The 13,180-nt window shown below is 38.5% G+C and overlaps 1 protein-coding gene across 2 annotated transcripts in view; it reads left to right on the top strand.

Annotated features, from left to right (window-relative positions):
* WDR43 (WD repeat domain 43) overlaps positions 1-12,651 on the top strand; it is a 46,959-nt gene extending 34,308 nt beyond the window's left edge. For both annotated transcript variants that reach the window (XM_047746085.1, XM_047746086.1), the window contains exons 12-18: positions 2,691-2,777; positions 3,591-3,622; positions 5,003-5,066; positions 7,277-7,390; positions 7,944-8,013; positions 10,866-10,915; positions 11,019-12,651. In XM_047746085.1, coding sequence (XP_047602041.1) covers positions 2,691-2,777; positions 3,591-3,622; positions 5,003-5,066; positions 7,277-7,390; positions 7,944-8,013; positions 10,866-10,915; positions 11,019-11,213 — 612 coding nt within the window. In that variant the 3' untranslated portion in view covers positions 11,214-12,651. The remainder of the gene's footprint in view (positions 1-2,690; positions 2,778-3,590; positions 3,623-5,002; positions 5,067-7,276; positions 7,391-7,943; positions 8,014-10,865; positions 10,916-11,018) is intronic.
* Positions 12,652-13,180: the final 529 nt, after the last annotated feature.

Consider the following 13,180-nt stretch of genomic DNA (forward strand, 5'->3'; position numbering starts at 1 on the left):
TCTTCTGCCTTGCAGCTTGATTTAACTTCCGAATAGCTAGGCCAGAGGTTCTTTCTCTCTCTCTCTCTCTTTTTTTTTTAAAGAGCAAGGGAGGGAAGATGGGGATGGGCAGAGGGAAAAGGAGAGAAAGAATCTTAAGCAGGCTTCTTGTCCAGTGCGGAGCCAATGCTGGCAGGCCTCGATCTCACAACCTGGTGAGACCATGACCTGACCTGAAATCAAGAGTTGGACCCTTAACCAACTCCACCCAAGCGTCCTAGGCTATAGGTACTCTTGTTTGCCTTTGATAGTTCTGGTTTATACCTTTTTTCTTGATACAGTAATTACTAGTGACTTCTTTTGTTGTTACAGATGTCCCAGTTCAGACAACAGATTTCATGATCACTTTGTATTTAGGGTACCAGGAGATATTTTTTAAACCCTCATTCCTACATTGTTTTATAACTAAGCTTCGTAGACATAATGTGCGGCAGCAGGTTCAAGTTAGTATTCCTTGACCTGAAAGGCAGTTGCCCGACTTAGCCAGTTAAGTCAGTGAAACCTGATGGGTTGGTGGACATCCTGCGGAAATTCAGGATCTTAAGAGCATATCTTACCTCAAATACTTACTTTGTAGACTAGTTCAGACACATTGTTCCCTATAACCTGTACATTGTTGGAACTTTGTGATAACTAATAGCTACAATAAATGAGCTGATTTGAGGAATGTTTAGTATCGTCACATACCTTCTGAATTACTGTAGAAGTTCTAATCAACATATTTTGCTTTGAGTCCTGTATTCTGATTATTTGAAAATATAAATTTAGGTTAATTGGGACTGTTAAATAAGGACATTCCATCCCTCATTTCTTTGGTGATTGTGTATAAAAAGTTTTATTTCTTTTGCATGAGAAACTATGTAGTTATGCTAGTGGTAGTTTTTTTATATAGTTCCTGATAGATTTATTAGAAGGGCTTCGTGTAAAGATATTTTTATAAGCAAATGAAATTCATAGGGAATTCTGAAAGGATACTGTTAAAATAGGCTGTAAACCAGTTTTCTATATTTTGTTTGTTCTTTGGTACTTCCACTCTTTGTATCTTAGGCATAACTTTTGTAGTACCAACCACCTCCAAAACCGTATGCGCCCATCATCAGGGAAGTTACTCTGGGAATTAAGCCCTTTGGAAAGAATAAATATATAGAAGTATTCAAGAGGAATGGGGAGATCAAGGTTTTGAGACCTGAAAAGCCTTGTATTTCTCATCCTTTCCTGTAGATGAAGCATTTGGGGTTTGAGACATGGAAAGGCCTGCCAGGATTAGGACTCCTCTCTCCTTTTCTGTCCTCTGTGGTGGAGACTGGGTTTCTCTAGTTGATGCACCCTCCCAGGATTTTGACTCAAGCACTCATTATATATGATCTTTTGATTGGCTTGAAGTTTTATCAAAAGTTGTCAATTTTGAAAGATTCGTTGCTAAGTGTGGTATTAGTGTGTTTTGCTCATTCTCATATGGATATGTCTCTGATTTCTTAAAATAACAGTTTTGACAGCTTCTCTACAGTGGCATATACTGTATTTAAGTGTCTAGAGGTATTTTATATAAAAATTTGTTCATAAAGATTAGAATCTGTAGGAAAGTAACCCGTTTATCAAAGTAAATGTCCTGATTCCTGAAGATAATACTTTCCTTATAGCCAAAGACATTAACATAACATTGTCTAGTTAGTCCCTCCAACCTAAAATTCAGTTGGTAGTTTATTGTTTGGTTTTTTAAAACAGACGTGTGAAAAAATGCTCAGCATCACTCAGCATCAGGGAAGTACAAATCAAAACCACAATGAGATATCACCTCACACCTGTCAGAATGGCTAAAATTAAGTCAGAAAACAACAGATGTTGGCAAGGATGCAGAGAAAGGAGATCCCTCCTACACTATTGTTGGGAATGCAAGCTGGTGCAGCCACTCTGGAAAACAGTATGGAGGTTCCTCAAAAGTTAAAAATAGAATTACCCTATGACCCAGCAATTACACTACTAGGTATTTATCCAGAGGATGCAAACATAGTGATTTGAAGGGGCACCCCAATGTTTTTTAGCAGCAATATCCACAATAGCCAAAATACAAAATTCCAAATGTCCATTGATAACATGAATGGATAAAGATGATGTGTGTACATACACAGACACAGACACACACACACACACACACACACACACGGGAATATTACTCAGCTGTCAAAAAGAATGAAATCTTGCCATTTGCAATGACGTGAAGGGAACTAGAGCTATTATGCTAAGTGAAATAAATCAGAGAAAGACAGATACTATGATTTCAGTCCTGTGTGGAATTTAAGAAACAAAACAGATGAACATGGGGGGAGGGAGGGATAATAAAATAAGATAAAATAGGGAGACAAACCATAAGAGACTCCCTAACTATGGGAAATAAATTTGGGTTTCTGGAAAGGAGGTGGGAAGAGGGATGAGGTAATCAGGTGATGGGCATTAAGGAGGGTACTTGATGGAGTGAGCACTGGGTGTTATAGGCAACTAATGAATCGTTGACTTCTCCCCCTGAAACTAGTAATACGTCGTATGTTGACTAAATAGATTTTAAATTAATAAAAAATCATTTTTTACTGTTTTTACTCTAGTGTCTAGCTTCTGCATATGCTTATCTTCATGTTTCCTTTATTTTCTCACAGAAAGTACTTCAAACTAGGAATTTAAACCTAATTAAGAGGACTGTATTAAGGATGCCCCTGCATGCTGTTATTCCATTGTTGCAAGAGGTAACTGAATACTCTTTTCTTTTTAAGGTCCTAACACTGTGAGTTAAAGAGAAAATCTCTTGTTTAGAGAAGCAGATTTGCAATGTGTAAGCAAGCAAGGTATTCACAGTAGATAATAGATATACTAAAAATTTACCTAGTCCTCATTTTTTAGTGTATTTTTTTATTGAGATGAAATTCACATACCATAAAATACACTCTGTTTAAATGCATATAATTCAGCATTTTTTCATATATTCACAGGCTGTGCAGTTGTCACACCAAAAAAAATCATGTACCAGTTAGCTACTCCCCATTCTTCTTTACCCAGTTTCTGGCAACCAGAGATTATTTTCTGTCCCTGGATTTGCCTGTTCTAAATTTTCATTCATATAAATTATAACCTAGATTTTTATCAGGTAATTATTCTTCATGTGGGAATGTGTTCCTAGATTATGATACATTGGTTGAACATTGAGGAATTAGGAAATTTAGGAATCCTTTAGGATTAGTGATCCTTTAGGAATAGTGATTTCCTAAGTCCTTTTTGGGGAGAGGGGCAGAGGGAGGAGGAGAGAGAGAGAATCTTAAGCAGCTTTCCCACCCAGCGCGGAGCCCCAGTTTGGGACTTGATTTGATGACCTTGAGGACCCTGAGGTTATGACCTACGCCGAAATCAAGAGTTGGGTACTTAACCAACTGAGCCACCTAGGCGCCCCTTTAAATATTTTTTCTGTATTTTCTTTGTTCTCCTGGATGTGTGTATCGTGGGAATTGGTGCATATGGGTTGCCTCTGAAGTGCGGTCACTAATACAGTTTTTTCCCTCCCTCAGCTTACAAAGAGATTGCAGGGACATCCTAATAGGTAAGATATTTAGGTGACTTAAATTGGTTTGATTTTATCAATATTTTAGAGGCGATTGTTTAAAAAAAACCAGTTTTTGGCTTGAAATTACATAGTGGGCAGCTCCACATTCTTAATTGGTAAGACTGTGTATCTGTAAGGTCAGATACTGCTCTTCCCTCTTACTGTAAATTGAATGACTTTTATTCCTAAGATTTTAGTACAGTTTTTCCCTTTCTTTTAGTAAAATCCTGTGTAGTTTTTCTAGCTTTATTGTCAGGTCTTGTAATGAATTAGTCTTATGTAATGATCTCGTCCTGATCAGATGTAAAATTGCCATTTGTCAAACTCCCCAAACCTCTGGTAGTTGGTAAGACACTCTAAGGAAATATTTTGTAGGACTGAATTTTTGTGAGTCTTTTTTGTTAATAATTTGATGATTAAGCATTTGAATAGGGAGTTGGTATCTCAGAGATCCTAAACTGACAGTATAGTATTCTCAGTGCTACAGTATGTAGTTGGTTTTTGTTTTTGTTTTTTTTTTTAGATTTTTTTTTTTTAATTTGACAGATCACAAGTAGGCAGAGAGGCAGGCTCCCTGCTGAGCAGAGAGCCCGATGCGGGACTCGATCCCAGGACCCCGAGATCATGACCTGAGCCGAAGGCAGAGGCTTTAACCACTGAGCCACCCAGGCGCCCCTGTTTTTGTTTTTTTTTAAGATGTTACTTATTTGAGAGAGAGAGAGTATGAGCGGGGTGGGGTGGTGTTGGAGTCCAGAGGGAGAAGCAGACTCCCTGCTGAGCAGGGAGCTCAACTCAGGACTGGATCTCAGGATCCTGAGATCATGACCTGAGCTTCAAAGGCAGATGCTTAACCAACTGAGCCACCCAGGTGTCCCCTTTTCCAAGTTTTTCCCCTGATAGACTGCATTCGTGTTTGGAGCTCACAAAGAAAAGTCAACGAATTCATTGATTAAGCCCAGCTTCCACATTCTTGGTCTGTATTTGTCTTTGAATGTGGCATGGAAATCTTATGCTATTTGTACTTGATGGTGAGTAGATGATAGGTGTAAAAATATAGTCAGTTGAGCCCAGTTTACTGCCCTGGTATCAGTTGGAGTAAAGCATGGGCTTTATTCTTGAATTGTTTTAGAGGAAGAGAGTTTTGTTCAGTTCAGTTGATGTTACTCTCCCCTCCTCCCCAAGAGATGATTCTGTTTCACAGATCTCAGATAGACTCACGGAGGACGAGAAGATCATCAAAGTCAGTGGTTATTTAGTAGGGTTGTTTTTTACAGGGCACAATTTATAGATCTTGGTCTGAATTTATCTAATATTATCACTCCATTGTATTTAATTTTGAAATCATGAATATTCATTTACTTGGATTTTTTTTTTCAGTGCCGTTTTAATGGTTCAGTGGCTAAAATGTGTGTTAACTGTCCATGCATCCTACTTATCCACAGTAAGTCTTCAGCTATAGTTGCTGAATAGTTTGGCTTTAATAAGGATTATAAACCGATGTGTTAATGAAACCATCCTCCTCCTACCTGCCCTTCAACCATCAGCTGCTCGCTTTTAAAGATTTTATTTTATCCCAGGTGCAATGTAATAATGTCATCATTGTTGCCTTTTGAAAACTGGCCCTTTTTTTGCCCTGGATTTTAAAAGTGTAATATACATTTTATAGAGAACTTTGAGAAATAAAGGAGAGAAGTAACATACTGTCATGTTAGCCTTTAGGTGTTTTTTATGTGTATAACCTGTTTAGCAAAATTATTTTTACAATGTATGTACCTCTCCATTGTTCTGCCTTGTCCCAGGACAATAGAAGATAGCTTGTGGTAAAAATGAAATTAAATATTAAATGGTTGTCATTTTGTGGGGCTGCTGTCAGCTCTGTTACAAATGGAAGAGAGGAAACATCAAATTTTAATCAATACCAGAAAACACAAATTTTATAATACACATATTTACATACATTTCATAATGTGAATTAGGTTCTTTGCTCATTAAATCAGTTACATTTTAAGCTAGAAATTCCCTTTTTTCTTTTTCTTTAATTTTAATACCTAGCACCTTATAATAGATTTTTTTAAAAGGTTATAATGGATAGTTGAAGAAAATTAGTAATTGCTCTTCTTTGTTAACACAGTTTCACCCAGCTCTGCCTGGTCGCTGTCCCTTGTTCTGTCTCAGGCTCATTGTGCTTTGAGTAGTTTGAAATAGGGGAAACAAGTGGATAACCTGCTTTGAGGCCAGCAGTTTGATCTTTCTGTGTCTGGGGAGAACTCTGCCAGGATGATAGAATGAGAGGAGGTACAAGACACTAAGAGTGGCTGTGGGGTTTCCTAGGTTTGGAATCTTGGGATCAGTTGAGGGCGGTGGTAAGTGGAACGGCTGAGTGGTGGGCGATGGGCACTAGAAGATTCCCACAAGCATCAGGACTTGGGGTGAACAGGAAAGCACTTATTTTATAACCTCATTCATTTGCTTAGAAGTGAAAAGAGCCCTAGGAGGCCTTGTAGAGAAATCCCTTCTGGAGCCAAGGGTGAACTACTGAGGTAGCACTTGTGTAAAGTTCACAGTCATGGCACAGTAGACCAAAGAAAGATGGTGTGGAGAGGATTCCATGGCCTCCGGGAATTCTCTCCTCAGAGAGCAGTGCTTTTTCCTTCACCTTCCTTTGGTTCCTCCTCCTTATCAGGTGTCCTTACCTTCTCCAAGCTGAGGGACTGCTAGGCACGGGGCTTAAGGAATGGACAAGATACTGTGGTCCCCCTGTTCCTGGAGCTTACTGTGTGAATACGGACAGATAAAAAAAGAGATGATGGCAATTGATATGTGATCACCTTAAACTTTGTTTTATGCATTTTTGTGTGTTTGCTGTTTAAAGTTTAACATTTGAATGAAACTCTTATTTATGCTAAATTGTCAGTAGTCAGAGGGCAAGTAAAGGCTAAAGGGCAAAGGGGGGGGTTCTTTTTTTTTTCCCCCCCTGGAGGGACAAATTTGAGGCTTTACTTCCTTAAGTATGGTTCAGAGAGTTCTTTAACAGGATGTATGTTTGAAATACTGTAAGGTCAGCTTTGTACTCTGTCGCTCTGTTTTCTGGTCTCTGGAAGCTGTGCAAAGCTTTCTTTAGGTTGCTTATGGTAGAGGTAGATCATGTGATACTATCAAAGATTAAGTTTCAGAAGAAACCCTCTTTAGCCGGGAGATATGTGGTGATGGTATTTTTAATTTAGTGTTTCAATTACATTGACCTCTCAATATTTTATTTAAAAATTTTTTTTTATTATTTACTTTTTTTAGTAGGTTCAGGTCTTGAACTCTCTACCCTGAGATCAAGACCTGAGCTGAGATCAAGAGTCAGATGCTTAACTGACTGAGCCACCCAGGCCTCTTCCTCCCGCCTGTATCATTATTTTAAAAAAGCACACTATTTTTTGCCATTAGGACATTAAAGGTCAGCTTGTGAAAGTTTAAGATGTTACTGGGGTGTGTCCCAAGCAGCCACTGCCACAGGAGGTGTAAGCAGATGTTTGTGGTGTGGTGGCTGGATACTTGGTTGTATCTGAGCATGATTTGTATGTCTGTTGTCTGTACTTTGTATATATGTCTGTTATCTATACTTTGTCATGATAGTGTGAGATAATCTTTTTTCCCCCCTAGTTGCCTGATCTGGTACCCCAGCTGGGAACACTGTATCAGTTAATGGAAAGCAGAGTAAAAACTTTTCAGAAACTCTCCCACCTTCATGGAAAGCTTATTCTTCTAATCACTCAAGTGAGTAAATCAAGATTGTTTTGTGCTAAGCTTTGGATGTGATAGGAATGGAGAAGAATAAGGATTGTTTACCTGAACAACGAAAGCCCCATGTTTCAGCAAGAAATTGATAAATCAGGGTCCAGTCTTTAACTGGAAGTAAACTTCCTTGTGATTCAGCTTTTCCTCAAAGGTTCTCACTGTCCTGTTTCAGTTGTTATTACAGTTAGGATGGCTGTGCTACTAAGAATAGCAAGTCACAGGATATTTATAACTTATATATATTATAACATACATATAAGAGCTTATATATATTATAACTTAATATAGGATATTGTTGCAGTTTTGGAAATAAGTTCTGATCACCTTAAAAGGTTTTCAGCTTTTACAGAGTAACTATTCTTGTATTTGACAAGTTTGTTTTTTGCCCTGTATTTGATCTGTATCGTATTGAGGTCATCCATCATACTGGTTGAGGATGAGTTTACTGTTGGGGAAGGTGGAGCACAGTGGTGGCTACATACTTGAGATAACCTTGTACTCCGCTTCATGAAAATATTTGGTTATCTTTTAGGTTACAGCATCAGAAAAAACAAAGGGAATGACTTGTCCTGCACAAAAGGCAAAATTGGTGTACGAGGAAGGTAAGGCTTGAGATTTCTATAGATCTAGAATTGGAATATTCATTTTTTAACAAAGAGTTCTGTTACCTTATTTTGTAGAACATGACTAAGATCATACTATAGCACGTCAGATTTTCTATTAAAGTGGGCAAGCCATGGCAAAAATATGATCCAGTAAGAAAAGAGAAGGTGCAAATACCGTACAGTTAAATGAGAAAGGGCACTAGGTATGGAAGAGATTTAAGTAGGAGAACACTGTGAACAAACTTTTATGCCAGCACATTAAAACCCTAGATAATAAGAGATAATATCTTAGGAAACATGATTGACCAAAAGTGACCTAGAGGGGCACCTGGGTGGCTCAGTTGGTTAAACGCATCTGCCTTTGGCTCAGGTCATGATCCCCAGGTCCTGGGATTGAGCCCTGGCATCAGGCTCTCTGCTCAGTGGGGGGCCTGGCTTCTCCCTCTCCCTCTGCCCTTCTCCCTGCTCCTGCTCTCTCTTTCTGTCAAATAAATAAATAAAATCTTTAATTTAAAAAAAATAGAAATAGAAACCTTGAATAAGCCAGTGGCTTTGAATTGATTTAATCAAAACCTTTGCTCAGAGATACCAGGCACAGAGGTTTTTTTTTTTGTTTGTTTTTTTAAGATTTTATTTATTTATTTGACAGACAGAGATCACAAGTAGGCAGAGAGGCAGGCAGAGAGAGAGAGAAGAGGAAGCAGGCTCCCTGCGGAGCAGACAGCCCGATGTGGGGCTTGATCCCAGGATCCCGGGACCATGACCCGGGCCAAAGGCAGAGGCTTTAACCCACTGAGCCACCCAGGTGCCCCAGCAGTTCAGGCATTTTATGAGTCAAAACCAGATAAGGACAGTTAAGAAAACAACATTTAGGAATGTCTTTAAATATCCTGAGTAGCAAGTTAATATTACAGAAGTACTTAAGTAGGATAATATGTCATTACCAAGTAGAATTTATTTAAAGATTGTAAGGTGATTTAGCATCAAGAAATCTGTTTAATTACCATAAACAGATTAATGTAGAACAATATATATTAATAGATGCAGAAAAAGAATTCAGTAAAATTCAGTCTTCATCTCATTATTGATAATATGAGTAACCTACAAATTTAAAGGAGTTTCCTTAATCTCTATCAGACAAAAGTTGAGAAGCATTCCCATAAAGTCAGCAAGTAGACAATAATGTACCTTTTATTGCTTCTGGATAGTCTGCCTAGTATTATATGAAAGAAGTGAATTCTAGAACCTTGGCCCTGGCGGTTGCTATCCTTTTCAACTTAGAAAATGTAGGAGAATCTACAGTTAATGAGATACGGACATAAGTAAGTTTACTGGACACCAAGATCACCAGAAAGGAATCAATAGCATGATTGTCTCAGTAATGTATTGTGTGTCTACTGATGTGTGTCCTGGTCAGAAAATGTATTAGGAAAAAAAGATTTCATTCACACCAGTAGTCAAAACTATGAAGTACCTAGATATATACCTAATATCTAAAAAATGAAATAAAACCTTTATAGAGAAAATAATAAAACATAACTGAAGGACGTAAAAGCATGTCTGGGTTATTACTTAGACCTCATTTGTTTTCCAGTTTTACTGAGATATAATTTGGGTTATAATTACATACAACATTTTTTTAGGTGTACAACTTAACGATTTGATGATCTATGTATATATTGTGAGCTGATCACCATTATATGTTTAATTAACGTCCATCACCACACATAGTTGCTCAGAGAACTTTTTTTACTCTCTTAACAGCTTTCAAAAGATTCTTCTCTTTTTTTTTTTTTTTTTTTTTTTTAAAGATTTTATTTATTTATTTGACAGAGATCACAAGTAGGCAGAGCAGCAGGCGGGGGGTGGGGTGGGGGGGAAGCAGGCTCCCTGCTGAGCAGAGAGCCCGATGTGGGACTCAATCCCAGGACCCTGAGACTATGACCTGAGCCAAAGGCAGAGGCTTAACCCACTGAGCCACCCAGGCGCCCATCTCTTAACAGCTTTCAAATATATAGTATGATACTGTTAAGTACGTTAAATTCCCAGGACTGACTTCTCTTATAATTGGAAGTTTGTACCTTTTGATTTTTCATCATTTCCCCCACTCGCCACACCTCTTGCAACCATCAGTCTGTTCTCTGTGTCTGTTGGTTTGTTGTTTTTAGGTTGCACATCTGAGTACGATCATGCAGTACTAACTGTTCTCTGTCAGACTTACACACCTGACACAGTGCCCTCAAGGCCAATCCGTGTTGTCACAGATGGGAGGATTTCCTTTTTTTAATAGCTGAATGGAATTTAATGGCTGAATGTAGTTATCACATTTTCTTTAACCATCCATCCAGTCCATGGGTGGACTTTTAAGTTGTTCCCATGTCTTGGCTGTTGTAAGTGATACTGCGGTGAACATGGGGTGTGTGTATCCCTTTGAGATCCTGATTTTGTTTCCTTTGACATATACCCAGTAGTGGAATTGGTGGAACACCTGGTAGCTTTCTTTGTAATTTCTTGGGGAGCGTCCGTACTGTTTGCAATAGTGATTGGCCAACTTATATTTCTACCAGCATTACCACAAGGGTTCCCTTTTCTCCACATCCTCGGCTTAGTTTTTTTTAAGATGGATTTTGTTAGGTTTTTGGTACTTTGTCCTAATCAGTGAGATCTTGATAGAAGAACATAATAGACAAACTTTTATGCGGATAAGAATATTAATGTTACTGCTTAGATGGATGATAGCTGAATGCAGTATTTCTAAAAGTAAATTCAGGAATCTGACTGTTTAGTTGTTAGGGCTCTGCCCTCTGCTTGTTGATTACCAACTTAAGGCTGGGCTTTTCCCCTTGCAGAATCTTCTGAAGAGGAGTCAGATGATGAAATTGCAGAGAAGGACTCTGATGTGAGTACCTTGTTTCCTGGTGCATAAATCTGCCTTTATGCCCTTGCGCTCTTACAAGTGAGTCCTTAATGAGTGCTTTCCGTGCTTCATCTGTTCGTACCAGGATAACTGGGATGAAGATGAGGAAGAGAAAGAAAGTGAAAAAGACGAGGATGTTGATGAAGAGAACGAAGAGGAAGAGGAAGATGCCGAAGAGAAAGATGAGGAGAACGGGGAGGAGGACAGGGATGTGGCCAGTGAGAAAGAATTAAATGGAGATTCTGACTTAGATCCTGAAAATGAAAGTGAAGAAGAATGAGGATGGAGAACAAGCTGATGGAGCTGTCACCTCTGGTGCGCCTTCCCCAGTGCTGCCAAGTTCTCCTGGGAAGGGTTGTCTCTGGGAAAGGCGCCAAGGACCGTTGCACATTTCCAGATCCTCGTGGTGGTTCCCATGCCATCTCGCTGTCCTGAGCACCCCAGACTTCACTGTGTAAATAAGAGTGTTTCCTTCAAATGTTAATAAACTTTACACAGCAAATAGACACATTTTCTGCAATGTACTGACATAAGTGTCCGATATATGGTATATTTTTATAATATAATATCCCAGTATGGTTGGTCATAGCAAGAATTGACGTAAGTGAAGACGCAGACATTTCCCATGTAAGGTTTCAAGACCTGGACTTTGTGAAGGAGTCAGCTCTTATCTCAGGTTGGTATCTTTCATCAGATCCAGACACGAAGCGGCACTAGTAAAAACAATTTTTAATTTGGTACATTTTCATAAAATATGAAGGGGTAACTAAAGATTCAGAGTAAAAACGGTTGGGATTTAAAAACTTAAATACCAGTATCCCTAGCTTGTCTATTACTGATGGTGATCTGATTTGAGTCAGGTTGACTATTTGGAGTGCTTCCCCCAAACAGCCACTTATTTTTTAAGCTGTCATGTGGAATATTTTTTTAAAACACAAAAAATTATGGTAATTAAAAAACTAAAGAATTAGCCATATTAAGGATTTTTCTTGACTGCAAGTTGCCTGTAAAGAATCATCAGTGTATAGATTTAGAAATACTCATTATCTGCAACTTTTTAAAAAATTCAGTTATAGCTGCTTTTGAAGAGGTTTTCATTTTTATTTAAATTACTAATGGATCAAAGAACAACTGTTTATTTTTTCTCTTTGGTTTTAGATATTAATGATAACCTTGTTGGAATTTTTTTCCAAAGAAAATATTTTTGTAATTCAGTAATTTAATGTTTTCCTTCCTTTTCATTACCCACTCTTGGCAGTGTTAGGGTATCTGTTTACCTTTAAAATAATAAATCTGACTCGAGACTTTTTATGTATGTATAAATAAGTATTTTGGTGTGCTACAAAAGCCTTTTCAAATTATCAGTAATTTTTTTTTTTTTTTTAAATGAATGAGCCAGTATTTGTTTAGTGCTCTCTAGGGAACATGCAGATGGAAGCTCAACTCTAAGGGAGGGCTGGGGAGATAGGTTTATTTTTACCACCTGTGAATATGTAAAACACAAAACCATTATCTCTGAGGGACTTTTTAAGCTTAATGGCAGAACAGAGATTTCTGTGCTCAGCTCACAGAGCTGGAGCCACACAAGCATCTTGGGAAGACAAGTTTGAGCCGCTACTGGTGTAATGTACAGTTATATTTGTCTATAAATGGAACTGTTTATGGCAATTTAATACCATTCTCTTTGTAAAGTGAATAAATATTCATCTTTACCCGGTGCTCGTCTTGTGGTGTATGTAGAGGAAAATAGCCATGTTTGGGCTCATGTGCAGGTGTCAAAGTGATCTTACTCCACTAGCATTAAAAGGTTAAAAATCACTCTCAGGTTTTGTTGGAAAACCTAGAATTTGCAAAGCAGTGAAAGAACCAGGAACTTTGAGTTTAGATGCAGCCCCGTGTGGCTGGATGGTGCTTCCACTGCCCCAGGCTGCAGTGGCATCGCCGGGCCAGGACGAGAGTGCTCATCCACCTGGTTCCGCCTTGTCTGCGTCTCACTTCCCAACTCTGATGAGGGAGCCACGGACTACAGTGTGTAGTGATTGCTTACTCAGTATTTTTTGGGTTCGACTAATCCAGGGCTTAATTAGGTTTGTTCCAAAGACATTGCTGGTTTCAGGGTATTTTTCACTATATTTCCCATTCCTAATCCAGGCAACATTCTTTGTGGGTGGGGTCATCTTTTCTGAGATTAATTTTTCTTCCCAACCTTTTGTTTTGGGAAGTTAACCTTCCATCAACATCAAGGGT

Source organism: Lutra lutra, chromosome 9 (assembly GCF_902655055.1).
Source record: "Lutra lutra chromosome 9, mLutLut1.2, whole genome shotgun sequence".
Classification (NCBI taxonomy): domain Eukaryota; kingdom Metazoa; phylum Chordata; class Mammalia; order Carnivora; family Mustelidae; genus Lutra; species Lutra lutra.